General features: G+C 37.1%; 1 protein-coding gene across 1 annotated transcript in view; it reads right to left on the bottom strand.

Moving 5' to 3' along the window:
* CADM2 (cell adhesion molecule 2) overlaps positions 1 to 19,600 on the bottom strand; it is a 607,168-nt gene that overhangs the window by 46,738 nt on the left and 540,830 nt on the right. The window contains exon 8 of the mRNA XM_005144493.3: positions 15,908 to 16,086. Coding sequence (XP_005144550.1) covers positions 15,908 to 16,086 — 179 coding nt within the window. The remainder of the gene's footprint in view (positions 1 to 15,907; positions 16,087 to 19,600) is intronic.

The following is a 19,600-nucleotide window of genomic DNA, read 5'->3' on the forward strand; positions in this document are numbered from 1 at the left end:
CCTTGCAATTTCTGAACTAGTTGCACACATTCATATGAAAACAAATTTTTGTTTATGACACTCACACCACTAAATACCAAGAATCATTATGACCAAGAGACCTTGTAGAGTGGAACTTTTTAATTCAAGTAGCCATACCCAGATCAATACACCAGGCTGCTATTTCAGTAATACTAAGGTATTAATCCTTAGTCTCCTGTGAAGCAGAAAATAGCTCTATTTTGCAGATGGGGAACCAAAGAAGGTAGAAAAGCCATGCTCAGATACCTATAAGTCAAAGTTTTAATTTTGAAACCTCACTCCTAAATTGAACTCTTGCTGACAAAGATTCAGTCAAAAATTCAATAACATACTTAAGGTTGGTATTAATTTCATCACTTTCATAACCTCTGAAATATAAACAATGCAGAGAAACTGTTTCCAAAAGAGTTGGAAATAACAAAGGGGTTAGACTCCATGCCAAGGACAATTACTGACTCCAGTCCCAAATCTTTTCTATGCTATGTTCCCACAAGTTATACAGGTAAGACCTGAACTAGATTTTCAATGAAAGAGATGTGTTCCTCTTTAGCAGCACAGGGTGGGGGGGTCTGAGCTGATACACAAATGCTCAGCCAAGAACTCTCTTTTCAGTGAGGACCAGACATGATGTCACAGTTCAGTGTGCAGAAACAAGTATGGCAGAAGGCTCTAGAAAGGCATTCCTCATGGCCACTACTATCTGTTGGCATGCCATCAAGCACTGGCAAGGTGAAGGCAGAGAGCAGGTAATCTAATGGCTGATTGTGAGTGGACAGTGGATAAAGGAGGAGCAAGCAATGCTTGGCTTGGTCTGGAGGCTGCTCTTTAGCAGAGGCACAGACGTAACCTATTTATGAGTGGTGGAACAGGGTGTACAAGATCATCTCAAAACACTGACAAGCCCTGCCTGATCAAAATTTCCTGTTTGTCTCTCCTTCTTTCTTGAATTGACACCACATTCTTCTTACTAAGGCAGAAGGCATTCATCCATTTAAGTGCAGGGAGCCTGGACAATTTACTCTCACTGCCGATTTGGCCCTAAGCATTTTTACTCCCCATTTCCAATGAAATGAGAAATGGTTCTGTTTGGTTTAGAAGGCTTATGTGAAAGATAGATCTGACCTATTGCAAATATTTGACTTGTTTGGTAAAAATACAACCGATATTCTGAAATGACTGAGCACGAGTCGGGCAACAATAGCTGCAGTTGATAAAAATGTAAAGGCTTTTGTTTCAAGCTTGACAAAGGCTGACAGAAAAATTAAAGGACAATGTGATAATGATGGATGGCCCTTGCTGTATTTTGACTGAGAATGAAAGAAATTTTAAGTGGTAAACTGAACTGAGTGATGACCTACCTGGGAAACAATCTCACTACTCTGAGCAAAATTTAATCAGTCTGTGGCATGTAGTACTAAATAATTTAGCAAGGTTTTAAATTCAAAGGGAGCTGCACATTTAGCCTTGCTCCAAGAAAACGGAACTGAACAAAAGGATCATTCGACTTGAATATCATGTGCCAATAGCTCCTTAGCACTTAGACTGAATGATCATGAAGGCTCACGGACATGAGGTCAAGGGGTTCTTTTTACTAATTGAGTCAGATTTATGAAAGTCTGAAATGGCAATTATGTGCTTGACATTTTTGCTAACAAATCAGATGTCATTAAAAAATATCCAAACCCATTTAATGAAAGCTCCATGTATCTAGACCCTCAGTTAAAAACATTAGAGACCTGTGGTGGATGAGTTCATAATGCAAGACACACAGCTGGTCTAAAATGGCCAGGCAGCTTAGAAAGAAAAGAAAATAATTTCACAGAGTCCTATGATTCTAAGACATTTAATGGGCCTGTAGATGATATGACGTGTTAGAAAATGGCCAGGTTGTACAGAACCTTGGGCGATATGGTGTGAGGTGTCCCTGCCCATGGCAGGGGGGTTTGAACTTGATGATCTAACGTTCTTTCTATGGTTCTATGTTCAAAAGTTCATTAAAGTTTGAATATGCATAGTTTTATTGCACAGTCAGGGCAGAGGGAAAAAATCAAGTGTTAGATGATACTAGGATTTTGATCTCATTGCACTTTTTTCCTAATTTAGGAACCATGAAGAACAAGAATTCTCTCTTGTCATAGAAAGTTTCACAGTTTCATAGTGCTTTTTTTCCTATTTCAAAAGCAATAGGTTTCAGTAGCAAATGAAGGAGGATGAAATATTAAAAATTACAACAAAAAAGACAATATTTCCTTCTATATTCAAAGAGCCAAGCAAAAAAATTGTATCTACACATCCCTGGCCCAAATTCTACCCTTAGAAAGTTAAGAATGAAACTCAAAAGAACAAAGCCCATTTCAGTATTAGTATTGGCAGCATGGTGTCATCCCAATTCACTTAAAAGTTCATCATTTACAATAAGAATCCGATATCACATCATGGCACATTTTACAACACATGCTCTAACTGCAGAATTGGTTATGACAAAATAAAAAATATGATGAATATGAAAAAAACAAGGTGCAGTAACAACTTATTTCTGGTTATGCATCTCATTTGACATTGAAATATGAAGAAAAAGTTGACTGCCTTTAATCGTCTTGAAACAACTCCTCTATTGAATATCTCATCTATTTTGTGCACCACACAACAGGAGGACCAACAAAGACTATGGGTGCGTGAAAGGCTGATTTTCCACCAGTAAAGTCAGGTCAGACTTTACTCAGGTGTGTAAGCCATTAGAAAACAAGGAGCTGTGGCTCTCAGTAATGTGACAAGAAAGCAGCAATGGGAAGGAAGTGCCTTAATGCAGTAGGAAGGGAATGGTACGGGAGGGCTGAGAGCAAGGGCTGGCTACCCTTGCCTCCCAAGGTGTGGCTGCCCAGGTTCAGGCCAGCTCTCACGCAGTGCTGTGGTGCCTTGGCTCAGACAGGCAGCCAGTGAGGGATATTTAGATAAAACCCATCTCTGTCACTTTCCCTGGCAACTCTAACAAGCAAAGCATGGTGACTGGCAGCCCCCACACTTCCTCTTGAGCCTCTCCCCTTCACACAGCCGAATTTCCCATCTAGCAAAACATGACCTTTCTCCACATCATAGATGTTGCCACAAATACAGCTTTGTCACCTGGAGACTAGAGTATTAACGCACACAGTTGGTGGAGTTGCACATAGGGACCACAGGAAATCTGAATCAAGCATTTCACAGGAAAGCATCTAACATGAACATTTAATTATTGTACTACTGGCTGATAACTTTCAAACATAAAGTTTGACCTTCGAAGCCCTCAGTGCTTACTTTAGGGATCATTTTGCTCCCCACAGCACTCCACTGAATTTGTGATCAGGAAAAGCACTCTAGATGTATCTCCCTTGAAACAGAAAGAGAAGTTGCAATGAAGGCCCTGAGATGCTGGAACACGCTCCCATTTCACTGTCCATCAGAGTCATTGTTTATCACCAGTCTTGCCATTTAAACAGCTCACCATTCTTGCTCTCAGTGAAGTAGACTAACAGGTGACATAATGCAGTATCTCACAATATATTTATCTACTGCTGTTCTGTTTTAGTGGGGCAGATCATATGAATTACAACATTTGTACTGTAGAAAACATATTAATTATAATGCATTAATTTTTTACTTTCTAATTGTGCTAAAACTGGTGATACACAGAGCATAAAAGGATAAATTTGGTAAGATAATAACTTGGCCTGATGATAAAATACTGAAGATTACCTTTAGTACAAAGCAAATCTAGGTAAATTTTTTAATACTGAAGAATCTGTTTTCAGGTGCTGTTTTACTTTACTAATGGTTATCAGCACAAGATGCACCTTTAAGAACAAATCAAAACAAGTGTTCAATAGGAATACTGAACTTTCATGTTTTGGAGTTATATTAATACAATATGCACTTCAGATTCCTTCAAACACAGATGGTAAGACCTATATTTTTCCTCAAAGTTACCATTAAGGTTTGCTAGTAATTAAAATAAATCCTTTTCATTTAATAGTAGCAATATTAGTAAAGCCTATTACTTTAAGGGAGTCATTTTATCTTGTATAAAAGCCCATCTGTCTAATTAAAGTAGTTACAAATACTGCACTGAGCAAATCACTGAAGCTTATGCAACTTGCCTGAAAGAAATAAAGTAAAATTTGCAGACCATGCAATAAAGAAAAGAATTTTGTAATCGAACATTTTGAATGAACAGGTATAGTTTTTAGAGAATTTTTTGAGACTGCAGCCTCAAACCAAAATTTACTTACAGAAAAGGCACCTATACAAGTCTTGATTTTGTTCACAACTCTACATTAACAAGTATGTATGCAGTAAAGAACATATCTCTGCTTTGAGGTTTTGTAAGACAAAAAATACATTTAGATTATAAAGACCAAATGGTAAGGAAAAGAAGGTAGCATTATTCCCATTTCAAAGTTGGAGAAATGAACACAGAAGGATTAAGCAGAATGTCTTATATTTTAGACTTCTGAACCTAAACGACAAGTTCAGAACAGATCTCCTGAGTTCCACTTTAATTCTCTACTAAAAATCCTAAACCAGTCAAAACCACAGAACCTTTTAAAAACTGTATTTCAAAAAGCAGCTGTCCTTATACCTGAAGTGCCAATTTCACTGCATTTAAGACAAAATGTTACCACAAAAGCCACCAAACATCATGAATAAAGTCAGCACCATTTGTCCCAGAAGCACAGCATTCTACCATTAATATGTTCTAGGCGCACTGTTACTGCTTAAAAATCACATCAAGGCTCCGATGTACATTTTTATTCTTTTTAAGTAAACAGACAAGCTGTATCTCCTTGTTTCTCCAAGCCATAAAATAGGAATATTCAAAATTAAATGAAATAAAGTACTGGTGACTGGCCCTTGAAAACCTATAAGGAAAAGCTAAAGTACAATACAAATTCAGACACCAACAGCCTTGAGCAATGGTGACAGCTTTCTCAGAAAGATACTTGACTCCTTCTGTGAAAAAAAGACTCAAAGAACTCAGACAGAACTGCACTAGGAGGAAGAAAGAGGCCAAGGAAAAGAGGCCAACTTCCCTATTAAGAAGACAAGCGTTGCAACTAAAGGGAGGTAAAGAAATTGCTGATCTCTATTTTATTATGGATTTTATGTTTATTTCACTAAGAAATTCAGCTCAGATCACTGAAATTGCTTAAGCAACTCATAAGTCATTGCAGTAATTTTAAAGTTAGTAAAAAGAGATAATGGAGCATTATTTATTTTAAATTACTTCATTTCAAAATAAAATCAAAGGGGTCCAACACTAATCTGAAAAGCTTTATCACAGTGGGATAGCTATATCCTATTCAAAATCACCTTGGGTAAGTTAATGGCATCTTTGCAACCTAAACCAAAGTTTATCGCACTTCTTTGCACTGTCTTTGACTAATACATTTAATTCTCACATTCTTATAATCATAGTACATTACCTGAGAAAACAAGGCCCTGTCTTTCTAGCTGTCAATCTTCTATGCTCTGTTTTTCACTCAAAACAGTTGTACAAGTGTAGCTGAATTCCACCCATGACTCTTTGGCTTTGTGTAACACAGTAATATGCATGGTTGGAACATATGCAATACAGGCAAAACTTAATGCTATTAAAATTATCCAGCTTCCCTTCAGGCAAGCAGCCATTTGATGCTTTAACTACTATACTAAGTGATCTCATAGGACATTTTACCAATGGAATATTGCAGTATAGTTATAAAGAATGCTTGGTCATATCTGCTAATTTATTTTAACCAAAAGCAATGCAGAGATTTCAGTTTCTGCTTGTGAATGATGAAAAGCATCCAGAGCTCTCCTCAATCAAACAGCAAGCTAGCACTTCAACATGTCAGCTTCCTCAACTCCTCCCTGATTCCTACCATTCAAGGATTAGGAAACCTGCAGAAAATACAAACCACAGAAACCACAGAGGGAAAAACAAATACACAAGTGAAATGACCCACAGCAATACCTAAAGACTAAAACACTTTACCCACTCCTACAGTTTTATATTGGCAAACTTTTTTTCTGTCCTTCCTCCTCTCTTTTGGTTTGTTTAGTTCTTCACTTGCCATGAGGATTAATATGGGTAGTTTCAGCTGAAAGATATACCCTCTTCAGGCAAAAGCAATTTTTTTTCTTCAAGGGCATGTCTGGGGAGTAAACAAGCTGTGTAGATACCAGTGAAAGAAAGGTAAAGGAAATGCATGTCAGAGTATAATGTAGATAAAAATAAATAAAAACTTAAATTCCTCTGTTTTCAGACCTTCTAACAAAGGAAAAGTAATCCTGACTGAAAATTGCTCAGACCATTCTCACACATGGCACATCACCTTACATCATAACATGAGCTCCAGCAGAAACCTGAGGACCTGTTCACAGATAACTGCCAGGCAAGTTTCTTCAAAGCAGCTTACAGTTGTCTTAGTGCTAGCGAGGGAATCACAGCCTTGTGAAAGAAGTCCGAGTGTTGTGGGAGATCCCCATATGGTACTGGTGTTCCAACCAACTTTATCAACTTTGGTAGTCGTACTTGCTAGCAATGTTTTTTGTGTTGTATTTTGTTTTTCTCTCTCTGCAACTTGAGAATAGTTTTGAGATATACCCTTATTGTCCTGACTATTTTTTTGCTGTCTCTTCCCCTCTCCAAGGGAGTCATACAGCAAGATCGATGCAATGAGCGATCTTGAAAGCTGTCAAAACAGTTCTGAATCCCTGAGACAAAGTCAAAGCGATTCACAGTAAAATATAGCAAGAGAGGAAGATCAAATGCAGAAAGGCTGTGATGTTGTTTAGCAATAAAAAATGTGACTTGAATTACAAAGCAAAGAGAATGTTACTGTGTCAAGAATTCAAGTAGTAACAGCTAGAAAAAATAGTTTGTGATTAGAGCTTAGAGGCTTCCCTTTTGGAGGACAGACTAAATATGCCTTAAGGACCACCATGAATTTAGACTGAGCCTAAGCTATGAAGAGAGATTTTACAAAGTTTTTAAATTTTTGTTCAAGAAAATTTCAGATTTTTATCAGTTTGATTTGTTTTGTAGTTGGAAGAATACTGAAAACAAGGGGGGAAGGAACCTTATTTACTGTAAAATACTAATAGAATACTGTAAGAAATATCATTGCATATTTTTTCCCTTATACAATATAGAAATGCAGGCTAGGAGAAACTCCAGAAAAAGTTCACATCTAAATTACAAACAGAAAAATAGAATAATCAGAACTAATAATTATTAACATCAACTTATGAATGTTAGAAATGCTAAAGGTTTGAGACAAGCAAATTTTTAAGTGCCTGCTTCTGTCTGAGCCTCTATGCTCATCTTCATTGTGATCAGAGGCTTTATAAATAGAACTTCTCAAAGCTGTTTGAGACGTAATTTTTACAAAAGCTTTCCATACCCCTTTTGGACTCATGTAATCTTCCCAAAGCATCTATATCTACCTCTATTTGCTCAGAACTAATGATTGTAATACCAGAACTAATACCTTCCCAAGGTTTGAAGTTTCAGCTGGAACAAAACATGGTACTGATATACCACCAAACTAGCATCACCAGTGGACATTTTAAGTAGCATCACATAGCATATAATTTCCCTTTCTTGAATTGATTGAAAAACTAAGCAACCTAGTCTCAAAAGAAAGGGAAGTTATAGAAGCACCATATATGACAGAGAGAAAATTCTACACTCCACATAGCATCTAATGGTGCAGGAAAGATTTCAATGAAGAAAATTATCAAGTAACTTTAATAATTTCTTTACGGTTTGAGTTTTGTGAATTATAAATGATCTAGATGGAAACAGAAGATCATTATCAACTGTGAGATTACAACTCTGTCATCAGTTTCAAGTGAAATTATTCCATTAACAGTTACATTGTCTTCATGAAGATCACATATGATGTTCATAGACATGGTAATTTTACATTCTGACCCCTCAGACAGAAAATATTAACTGAAGTTCAAGAATGTTAGAGGTATAAACAATAGCAAAGCTTGAAGTCCAGAAAAATCAGAGAGCAAGACATGCTACTATAGCAAATCAGTGATAATAAACAGCACCATTTTAAAAACACGTATCACTTAAGATCATATCACAGAGTTACTTTCCAAAGAGCAGCAGTGATATATCTAGTATATCTAGTTCAGGAAGTACTTTATTGTAGATGCTTTACCCATGTACAAGCATCCAAAATAATAACTTTATGCAACTACTGTGTATGGAGAAAAAAGCTTCAAAACTAATACACAATCTTTGCCTTTTCAGATATCACACAGGGAATCCAAACCAAGAACTATCAAATTAGCCAATTATTATGTACATAAAAATGAAATATTGTCAAGTGTTGTGTGTTATTGAAGACATTATCCAAAACTACAGGCTTTTAGAGTAAGTTATTCAAGGTCAGACCTGGGGAGATTTGCTGCATCCAGCATAAGAGGAGGAAAAAGAGAAGTAAAACCAGGAAAAATTCAGATTTCATTTACATGAAATACTCTGAATTCAATAACTTAAATGAGCATTCCAGTATGGGGAAAAAAAAAATCCATACGACTCCATATGTTATCTAACAAAATTTAAAAACTTTTCTTTCATTAAGTTCATTAAATATTTTAATGCAAAAATGTAGGAGTGTTAAACAGGCTCCCAAAAAGTGTTTCTGTGCTTTGGAATGTTATTTTCTTGACCTTTCCAAAATAATTCTGAGCTTATCTGAAAAAAAAACCCTAAAAATAATTGTACCTCATTTTCTAAAGTCACCATAAATGAAGAAATAACAGTTCACACAGCTCAACTATACACCCCATTCACTGTTTAAGTATTTATCAACAAAAAGCAATTTCAAAGTAGCTGCCTTGTGAGTGTTCAGGGATAATAGCTGGACAATTCAGCCATAAAATTAAGCCAACAATTCCACCCTAAGTTTCTTGACAGACATCTCCTACCTGAAAATGTAAACTGAATGTTATTCTTCTTTAGTCCCATAATAAAAGCCATCCTGCACAATGATTTCTTAATTCATCTGGCTGCACAGCATTTATCTACATTGTGTTTTATGGCATGTGCCACCTCTTTTAGTGGTTACTGAGTGTCCTCTGGAGAACTTAACTTCAATGTTATGGTAATGATTTAATAGCTTAATGTCACTTTAAATCATCAATGTATATGCAAAACCAGATTATTTTAACACAATTTGAAGGGTTATGCTTTGGAAAATAACACATGAATGAAATAGTGTACTTATAATGCAACCATTAACATGGAGTTATAATGAGTCACTTTCTTGGGCCTGCCACAGTGAAAACTCATTCCTCCACACCTCAGCTTTTGCAAGAAAAAAAGGAGATGGTTTTGGGGAAGGAAGGCTTTTGATACGGAGAAAGTCTTCAAGAGTATTCCTTTTATTTATTTTTCATCTGAAAGCTCAGGCTCCTCTGCCTGTGAGTTGTTTTCTGTACTTTCTACTTTTTAAAAGATGTCAGTAGGAGAGACTTTTCCCCTCTGTTTTAAGGACTGAAAACTGAAAACCCCTCTTTCTTTCAATTCAAACACAGACACAATGGAAAAAAAAAAAAAAAAAGAAAAAAAGATTCTCAAAACTAAAAAGCAGAGGTATTCACATGCCCAGAATTTCAAATCAAGTCCTAAGCAGTCTTCTGAGCCTCATGTTTTTGATATGATTGCTGTAAGGGCAATGTGTTTTTTTTTTTTTACTCAAAACACCCTCTATTGTAGCCATACATGTTCTCATTGTTCCATTACACCATGGGTCTGCTCAGTTCTCTCTTCACAAAGCCCAAGCTTTGTTCGCTCAAAGGGTAGGATTTTCCCATAGGCAAAGAATGCCTTTTCTTTGAGATGTGGCTGTAAATGAGACATTTCAACTCAGGAACTATAAAGGAGGAAACTAGAAATTGTTCAGCTATCTCAATGTTTAAGGTCTTAACACCAAAATAGAGGGTAACTAGATTACTGATGAGTGTGCTCCTGCACACCCTTTCCCTTCCCACCTCCCCTTTACTCCTTCAGTGAATATTTTTATGTGTTTTATGATATATGTTTATGAGGATAAGGTGTCCAACAGCAGCACACAAGATTTATCAGAGGCCTGCAGTGGAAGTATTTGCAAACCAGGGGGTCTACTGCCTATCTGAAAAGCTCAGTTTTCAAAGAACACCAAAAAATCTCACCTTCTCAGTTCTATTTCAAATTACTGTTCTACCCAGTTTTTACTTTCATAGAGTGAGAGGTGCACAAGTCAGTTACAGAAATAAAGGAAGCAGAGGGGCTTCTATGAGAATATCACCACAGAAATGAAACATAATAAAAATCTGAGGGTGGGCAAATGAACAGACTAAGATAAAGGAATCTAGAACTGATAGAAATAATGCAAGTTGCTTCATTTCAGATGTGTTTTGGATTCTACAGAGTTTCTACAAATTTAAAAAAAACCCAACTTGTATAGAAGTAAAAGTTCACAGAAGATGAACCTCTATAAATGTATTTGAAGGCAGGAGTTAATAAGCCATACGGTGCAAATTTGGCATAGTGCTGGTCCAGATATGGAAAACAGTCAATCACAGTTTTGCTACTGGATTAAAAATGAAGAAAAAGGTGAAAAAGATACCATTAAAGAAGGAGAGTGGATACAAGAGATACGAATCCAGGAAATGCAGAGTCTAAGATCATAATTAGAAACTGAGACTGAAGTGGAAATACTTGAGAATCTGTTGAAGGGAAGTGGCATGAAAGTAGAAGTGATTTTAACTGCATACTTACAGCACAGCAGCAAAAGAGGCCAAATATATTAGTAAGTTGGGAAGTGAAAAGATCAAGCAGCAGACTTAAACAAAACAGAATACTTTTCTCTCAAAGCACATAATTAAATTCAGAAACTTGTTGCCAGAAGTTACTGTGAAAGCTAAGATGATAATTGTTTTGAAATGGGACTGGACAAGCAGGTGAAAGATAAATATATTGCAGTCCAAAGGAAAGGTGCAGTGAGGCCTTTGCTCTTACACATTGTAGGAGATCTTCTGTTTGAACGTATATATCAAAATATTAATGAGGATAAAATTCAAGTCTTTCAGTGCTTTTATATGCAAAAAATAGCTTGCCCAAGAAAAAAATACAGAATAATTGAGAGGCTGAAGTCAAAGGAATATGCTATCCCACTTTTTATTCCCCAGACATACTGAATTACTAGCTCAAACGCTTTCTACTGTATGTATAATTGTGGCAATAAGAACTGCTTTGACCATCCACAGCTGCTGATTCATGCTGATTTCCATATTGCTTTGCCAGATAATTGATACATGACATATTATAGCTCTGAATATTTCAATTAATTGAATGAGTGTCTTTAGATTTGCAAATCAGGATATTTTGCCCAGGTACTTTATTTCAAATAGGGCTGCAAATTACCAGATGCTGCTGTTTCCATTAAGATTTCCCAATGATGTTGACTTCTGTCACCCACTCAATGTAATGTTGAACTAAGTCTTGTGCAGTGACATCCAGATGTTTTGAACCACTACTACATAGATAACAGCTGTGTCATCAGTTCGATTATGATGGACCACATCATTTCTCAACCTCAGCTAAATCAATGCAGTTATTACCTAAGCTTTGCAAGTGGAATCTGTATTTTTGGGTTGAGCATCATGAGTCTGACACAGCTGGCTCTGTTTACTAGTGACTAATGACTAGCATTTGGACAAAGGTAAACAAAAATTCTTAATAAATTGGAAGAGAGTGAAAATTATCTGAGGCCCATTACCAAAGAAAGGGTGTAATATATACAGCCAGAATGTGCACTTCTAAAGCACTAAGCTCACCAATACAATACAGAAATGACAACAGCTACAGGTATTAAAGCCTGTGCCTTTACTAATGCATGAGACAAATGTTTGAGCAAACTACATCTTGCCTTTGTGCTGCTGCGTATAACCTCTTTGTACCCAACTTCCTGCTTTATGAAGTGTTTTCTTGACATTAATAATAAAAGTTAAGAAAAATGAAAGTAGCAGCTGCATTGACTCAGCAAAGCAGCATGCGCATATTTAATAGCGCATACTTTACCCGATTCAAATATATTCAATTTCTCTGAAGTCTGATTTCTTTAATTATATTACAAATCTAAAATGACTTTTTATGTTATCAGATACTAATTATATTAGACAGATTGCTATTCATCTACTTACAGCAATATTTATTTCCAATGTCATCAACAACAACACTTTATTACTTCATCATCATTTAGAGTGGAAAAAATACTACTTTTCTGTAAATTTTGTGTCTAGGTTGGCCCAGTTAAAGGCATGAGACACTCTGCTTGGTTTGTATAATTAATGTGTATAAATACTTTGCTTACTCTTAATCTCTAATTATGATAAACTATACGTTCCACTTTTGGGCAAGCTTCTCTCTAAGCTAAAGCTCTCTAAATCTTCTCTGAGTTAGGAAGATAACTTCAGAAATGGAGAGAACTAGTAGACTGAGTCCTACTGAGAGGGGGCTCCACAGGGGAAAAAAGGAACAGAAGCCAGATGAAAATTTTACAACCTTAATAAACAGAAAGACTGAAAATCTGTCAAAGCAGAAGTGAAAAAAAGGAAAACATGCAGAAAAAAAAATTCACAGTATGGCTAAGAAAAGAAAAGGTATGGATCAGGTTCCACTCCCCTTCTTCTACAGAAGATTCCACTGTCATCCTCTGCATTTTTACACATGCTTGCTTGAAAAAACTGAATCAGTCATGGTATCTCTCTAACCTTGGGCACGTGATTATCATTGTTTCTCTCCATCACTGCAATGCCTCTGGGCTCAAGAGTTTCTTAGAAAAACAGTTGTTTAACAGCTGTGGAGCTGGACTTCCAGAAGTTCCATTAAGGCAGTGGCTACTAGCACTCAGAGCACTTACACCTGACTCCTTACAGGTAATCTGGTAAGTCACCTTTTCTAGACCTTATTTCCTTGACCTGTGATTTAAAAGGCTCTCTTGTGAAGAGGTTCTCTTCTCATGAAGATTTCTCCCCTCTCCTCTCCTTTCCCCTCCCAAACCTTTGTGAACGTACCTCCCCTTATATTAACTCTGGCATGTACTTGTACTAGAAACCTAATAACTCAGGTAAGAAGGCATACTTACATGATAAATCAGCTGTAACAGAGCAGTAGGACAAAAAATTACCTCAATGCATTAGGCACAGGGGAAGGGATGAGAAATCAAAGGATGGTCCCAGATATATTTAAGAGGATATAGGAGAAAATACATCCTCTATTAAATGGAAGAATGCATCCTAGAAAATGGTAAGAAGTAAGTTTGCTAGCCCCCAGAGAAAGAGAGGGAAAAAAGAGAGAATAATGCATAATTTAAGGAGGATTATGTTTCACTAGAGACATTCATGAATGTAATGAACTAAAGAAGGGGTAAGACACTGCTTAAATTGAACCATACAAACTGATTGTGCTACTCTTGATAAAATAATTGTGCCAGTCTCTTCTGTACTTAAATAAACCTAACTCTGAAATGCAGTAAGTTGTTATGCACTAAACATCATCACATAGTCTGTCACAGTGCTCTCATTGTTTCACAAAACTCAGAAGCACCTGACATTTACCTTCTCTACTCCTAACACTGGAATTGAAGAAGTGCAATTAGGAAAACAGTGGTACTAATAACAGAAAAGGTCACCAATGTGCAAGCTAAACCTGATAACATGCCTAATATGCTGCCAAACATAACAAAGTGCCTTCCTGATAATGAATGATTTTACAGACTGCTGTGAAGTTGTTGCAAGATAATCAGATCAACAGGGGGCATGCCACTGTGCAAAGGACACATAGGAGATCGTGCAATACTCTTTGATGGAGGTGTATTGCAAAGTTACCACTGACAGAAAAATCTACCATTATAAAAGGCCATGTTTTCAGAAATAACCACCTAAATAAATTTGGCAGGAAACACAAGCAAGAGAAGTTTCAGTAAGCACAGAAACCATTGCCTCATCAAAGGCAGCACACTTTGTGCCTGCAGCCAACAACCAATAACCCACCACCTCCAGGATGCAGAAGACATGTCTTTGTCTTTTTCTTTTCTTGCAGTAATCAACATAAGTCCAGGTTAGAAGGTTCAGTTTTTCTGATTGTCTTTAATACAGAAATATGCACACAGCAGTACAGGCTCTGTTCTCCTCATGAACAGACCTGCTCCTTACTTGTGCCACTACATAAACTGATAGTGAACTTCAAGGAAAATGAAAAGTAATAAGGGGTTCTTTTGATAAATGACATTTCATCAACAGTGCCAGTAAATAGCTCATTACTGAAAACTGAAAGTAGCACTTAATAGAAGCTTTCTCCCAGACAACTAAAGGCAGTTTAAACCTTTAGCAAAAATGTCCTGAGATCTTACAAACACCAAAGAAACACAGATTTGTTTTACCAGAAATCATCATAGAAAGTTTAGAAAGGACCTTAAAGATCATCTCATTACACCCCCCCCCCCCCCGCCATGGGCAGGAGCAGTTTCCAGTACACCAGGTTTTTCAAAGCCCTGTCCAACCTGGCCTTGAATACTTCCAGGGTTGGGCATCCACAACTTCGAAACAACCTGTGCCTCACAACCCTCACAGTGAAGAATTTATTCCTAATGTCTAATCTAAATCTCCCCTCTGTCAGTGTAAACCCATTCTCCCTTGTCCTATCACTACATGCCCTTTTAAAAAGGCTCCTCCAGATTTCTTGTAGACCCCCCCCTTAGGTTTTGGAAAACTCTTATAAGGTCTCTCCTAAGCCTTCTCTTCAGGCTGAACAAGTCCAAGTCTCTCAGTCTGTCTTTACAGTCACTTTCTGAGGGTGCACTCATGCGCAAATAAAATCTATATAGCCCACACATCTATTTATAGAATAAAATTTGCATCAGATTTTATAACTATCAATAAAATGAAACAAAGATGCATTTTGTAAAAAACTAGAGAAAAAAATACCATCATGAACTACAGTGGAGCTTTCACCTCTGTATTCACTTAGGCAGCAATTCAAATTACAGAACTAGTAATCTTCCAGAAATTATCACAAATGTATCTGTGGTAAGAGAACATTATGTTTTCAGACTAATCCATATTGCAAACCTGTATTAAAGGCAAATGCAACTTTATATCATAGCTTCTTCTATACCTGAGCTCTACCGATTTATTTCATGATCAGTGTCAAAGCCAGCTAATCTTTTCATGTGACACATATTTTTGCCTAATTAAGGAAATAAAATTAATTGTAATTTAATGTAAACCTTTGTATTTTTTTATTTTGTTAGAAGTACACTGAGTTTGGGACATGACATATTTTTGAGGACTGACTGTAATGATAGGCCAGATAATGATCAGCTAACTTTTATAATGCGAACTTTCTCAGTTGCAGACTATAAAATGTGTGAAGAAAAGTATCTGATGTCCTGTCTTTCATGGTCTATGAAAAAAAAATAAACCTCAAGCCCCCATCTATCTGATATTTCCATATTCCCCTTCATATATCCTTTTGTAACCAGCTTTATCTGAACACCATGTGCCTGAGGCAAGTATTTAAAACAGTACCAATATACTGCAAAACATTTTTACAGGTGCTTACTTTGCAAAAAGTTCACAATATCAGTGAATATATTTTGTTTAAATGGTAGGAAGAGAGGGTTGCCAATAAAAGGAACTAAATGTACTCCCCACAGCTAGATGATAGTATCAATAAAAGTGCAATTATACTCCCAGCTTTTCTTGCTATTCTTTTGGTAATGCTCATAAGCAACTAATTGTATTGTCTTGAAATGGTAGGTATGCATAACATGCACCAAAGAACTAATGAGAACACACTCACCATGTACTATCAGGACGTATTCTGTGCTGTTTCGGCCAATAGGATTTTTTGCTTCACATCGGTACGTGCCATTGTCTGTTTTGTTTAGGAAACTGATGCTTAAGACCCTGCCATTGACAACCATTCGCTCTGGGTCTGGTAGCTCTCCACCGTCCTTTGTCCACAGTACTGGTTCTGGCCTGTTGGATCCAAAGCAATGCATTTAATCAGATGCATGAAACATGTATATGCAACATATGCATCAGAAACAGCAGCATCATAAATTTAGGAATAGTAACTTGACATTAAAGAAAAAACAATGATCATTTGAGTTACTGGATATAATAAGCTGTCACTATGGTAGGGGGGTTGGAACTAGATGATTGTAAGATCTTTTCCAACCCTAACCCTATGATTCTATGACAACCTTACCATTCCAGATGGGAACTACTAAAGTGAAATAACAAGCAACAAAAGAGAAACAGAAAAGGAAACAGAATGGTACTGGATCAGACCATGTTCTTTCCTAAATTAAACAATAATTCTTGCAAGGTTTCAGGGCCCACAGTTTGGCAAGATGCTTGGCAGGCTAAGTGAAAACAGCTTTCCATTTGTGGGATGAGCAATATGGCCCTGTGTGTCTGACAGGCATCAGAAATCATGCAAGCAGGCAGAGGTAGATGTAAGTGGTTTGTAAATGGATTCTAAAATTATTTAGGCCATTCGCAAGTGCACTTGCATTTGCTGAGTGTTTTTCCTGAACCAGACATATCAGTCTCAAAGTAGCACATCTTACACACAATCTAAATTTATTCGTGTTGCTGCACTGTGTCACAACCCACCTCTTTTTCAACCCTTTCTGCATCCTTCCCTCAAATAATCGCTTGTTCTGCACGTTATCACAGGCAATATAAGATTTAACTTAAAATCTTGGATTTCCTTCTTCTGTGAAGCCTTTCCTCTTGTGCCTTATGGACTTGTATCAGACAAGCCAAAGGCAAAGCACTGACAGCAATAATGCCCTAGGCAAGTTAAGGGTGACAGAGAAGGGAACTGACTGTCTCGCAGATTCACACAAGCCTTCCCACTGGCAAGTGATACCTAACTCTTTCCTGAAGACTGTCAAGAAGCTCCACAGTTCCTAAGATTCACCTAACAGACAGCAGGATGTATTTATTACTGGTATGCAGTCTTTACTTACATGTAATAAGATCTACTTTCAAATCTACATGAGGGAAATCACCAAAAAGACAGGTTCGTCACTGGAGTGAAAAATTGGCTTACTCAATCCTGCCTTTCTCACAGATAGAGCATCTCAGGCCCTTAGATACTAGTCACTTAGGCAAGATATATACAGCCTGGAGATTCACTATTACATTACTCGTACCTTGGAAGCTCTGTACACTACAACCCAAATATCAATCCCTTTCTTTCAGGTACACTACTTAAGTGATTTCAGTCAGAAGCAGTTCTGGATTTGCACATATATTTGGTAGGAGAGTATATTATTATATTTTCCTATTGAAGTATGCAGTTACATGACTAAATAATAAAACAAAATAGAAAACATTGTTATAAAATCAGCAGATGCCAAATCAGTTGCTAGTCTTACTCAAAAAATACTTAGTTTCATGAATTTAAGCAGGTTTTTAAAGCCTATTAAATATAATAGGTGCTAAGAATAAGAATCAAACCTAAGCACCTAAGGAGAGACATTTTGCCAAGACATGGCCTCATGCACAGAAAACCAGTTTTAATGACTTCCATGACATGATTTTCTTTTAAGTTAGGCAAGACACACAAACAAAATTATTTTTTTCTAAATGCACTTACTGCTATATAATTTATATTACTTTTTTGAGGTAAAAATACTGTAACTTATATTTATCTTGAAAGATAATGTCACCTTACACATATTTTAGCAATATTTTGATGCCACCTTGTTAAACTGTTGCTGATTTTGTTAACTGGACTGGCTATTCTCTGAAGCTATGATTTTATTTAGAAAATCAGATACTCAGGGAACAAAACAAGATTCACACAATTTTAAACCAAAGATTATGAACTGTCTGTTTAAGGGGCCTTATTTATACTTTACTGTAAATATGCCTTAACTATCTTCCTATGTGCACTTTTACAAACCGGTGTGTAAATACACCTGACACACAACATACACACTTCATTTCTGCTTAATGCGAGCAGGGAATCTAGATGTCCATGCTGTTGCAGGAACATTGCCCTACAGAGTTCACAACATTAAGGTGCAATTTGCTTTGATACGTTAAAGTGGATTTGTTCAATTTTCTACCGAACTTCCTCATTGTTTCCCATTTATCAGCTTACTGTGAATCTGTAATCCCAGAAGTGGAAACTCTGAAACACTTCTGCTGCAATGTGCACCATTACCTTCATAAATGGCATGTTAAAGCAACTTCTGTGCAGTGGTAATTTATGGAACTTACATTTTAAATTGAAATTAGATAGCATATCCTAGGGGAAAACCGATAGGATAACAAATACACATGAAATGGAGCCTTAGATATAAATTATTCAGGGAGCTTTGTCACATAGTAATATACCAACTCCCATCTTATAGAGAGTGCTTAGCTACTGTTGTGAGATGATGGTGGCAGAAAAATCAGGGCTTTAAGAGAGGCAGATCTCCATACTCTGCATATTGGGGAAGCTGCTAATTAACAGTTCATATTAAACCATCCTGTGCTGGCTTAGTGGCAGCAGCAGAGCAACTTCTGGGCAGCCAGCCCACAGTCAATACACCATGGTGGCCGGGCACAGCTCTCACTCCATTGCACTGCTCTGAAGGAGGATGAAGCCTGAAGCAGCAATTCTGTCACAGCCACAGAATTAAATTTTGCCTGCACTGCTGTGAGGCTGAGACATTCCAGTCTGAACAATTCATTAGTTAGGCAGAAGTGAGCTAAGAACATGAGACATGCTCGTGAACCCAGGGCAACATGCTGCTGCGGTCAGTGACACGGACAGCATGTGAGCATGGCTCTTTCCTGTGGTCCATTCCCCCTGTACTCTGCCAGCATCCACAATCATTCTATAGGAGATGTCGGAGGGCACATCTATTGTTCTCCTTTGTATCTTCTTAGTATTTAGACCTTTCGACCATGAATGTCTCTAGTATCTTTCTGAATCTGCTTATACTGTCTGTCAACCCAGCCTCCTGTAGCAATGAATCCTGGAAGCTCCCTACCCGCTGTGCAAAAACTTATTTACTTTTATCTCTCTTACATCTGCTAGCAGTGGCAATGAATATTGCAGGATATGGTAAGTAACGTTTCTGCATATTGTAACCTTGTTATATGTTGATAGCCTTGTACTTAGTAGGCTTCTCTCCTTCCCTCTTTCTCTGAATTTGATAACTTCTGAGACTACTGGCAGGAGAAAAAGAAAAAAATACAAGAAAAAAGGGTAAAGGAAACATAAATTTAGAGCATATTGGCTATTCCTTAATAATTGCTTTAATACCTTTATTGTTCAAACAACAAATGTAGCTATAGCATTGATGGTAAAGCTTTCATTCTGTGACACAAAGCACTGAGAAGTCTGGATTCCCCACAGTTTACCCTATTGAATCATGGGTGCCATACTGTTACCATATTGTTCATGGGTGCAGATCCAGGCAGAGGTTCTTTATCTTACCCAACATTGTGAAATGGTTCTGGCTCAGCTGGGGTACATAAG

Source organism: Melopsittacus undulatus, chromosome 2 (assembly GCF_012275295.1).
Source record: "Melopsittacus undulatus isolate bMelUnd1 chromosome 2, bMelUnd1.mat.Z, whole genome shotgun sequence".
In the NCBI taxonomy this organism is placed as follows: domain Eukaryota; kingdom Metazoa; phylum Chordata; class Aves; order Psittaciformes; family Psittaculidae; genus Melopsittacus; species Melopsittacus undulatus.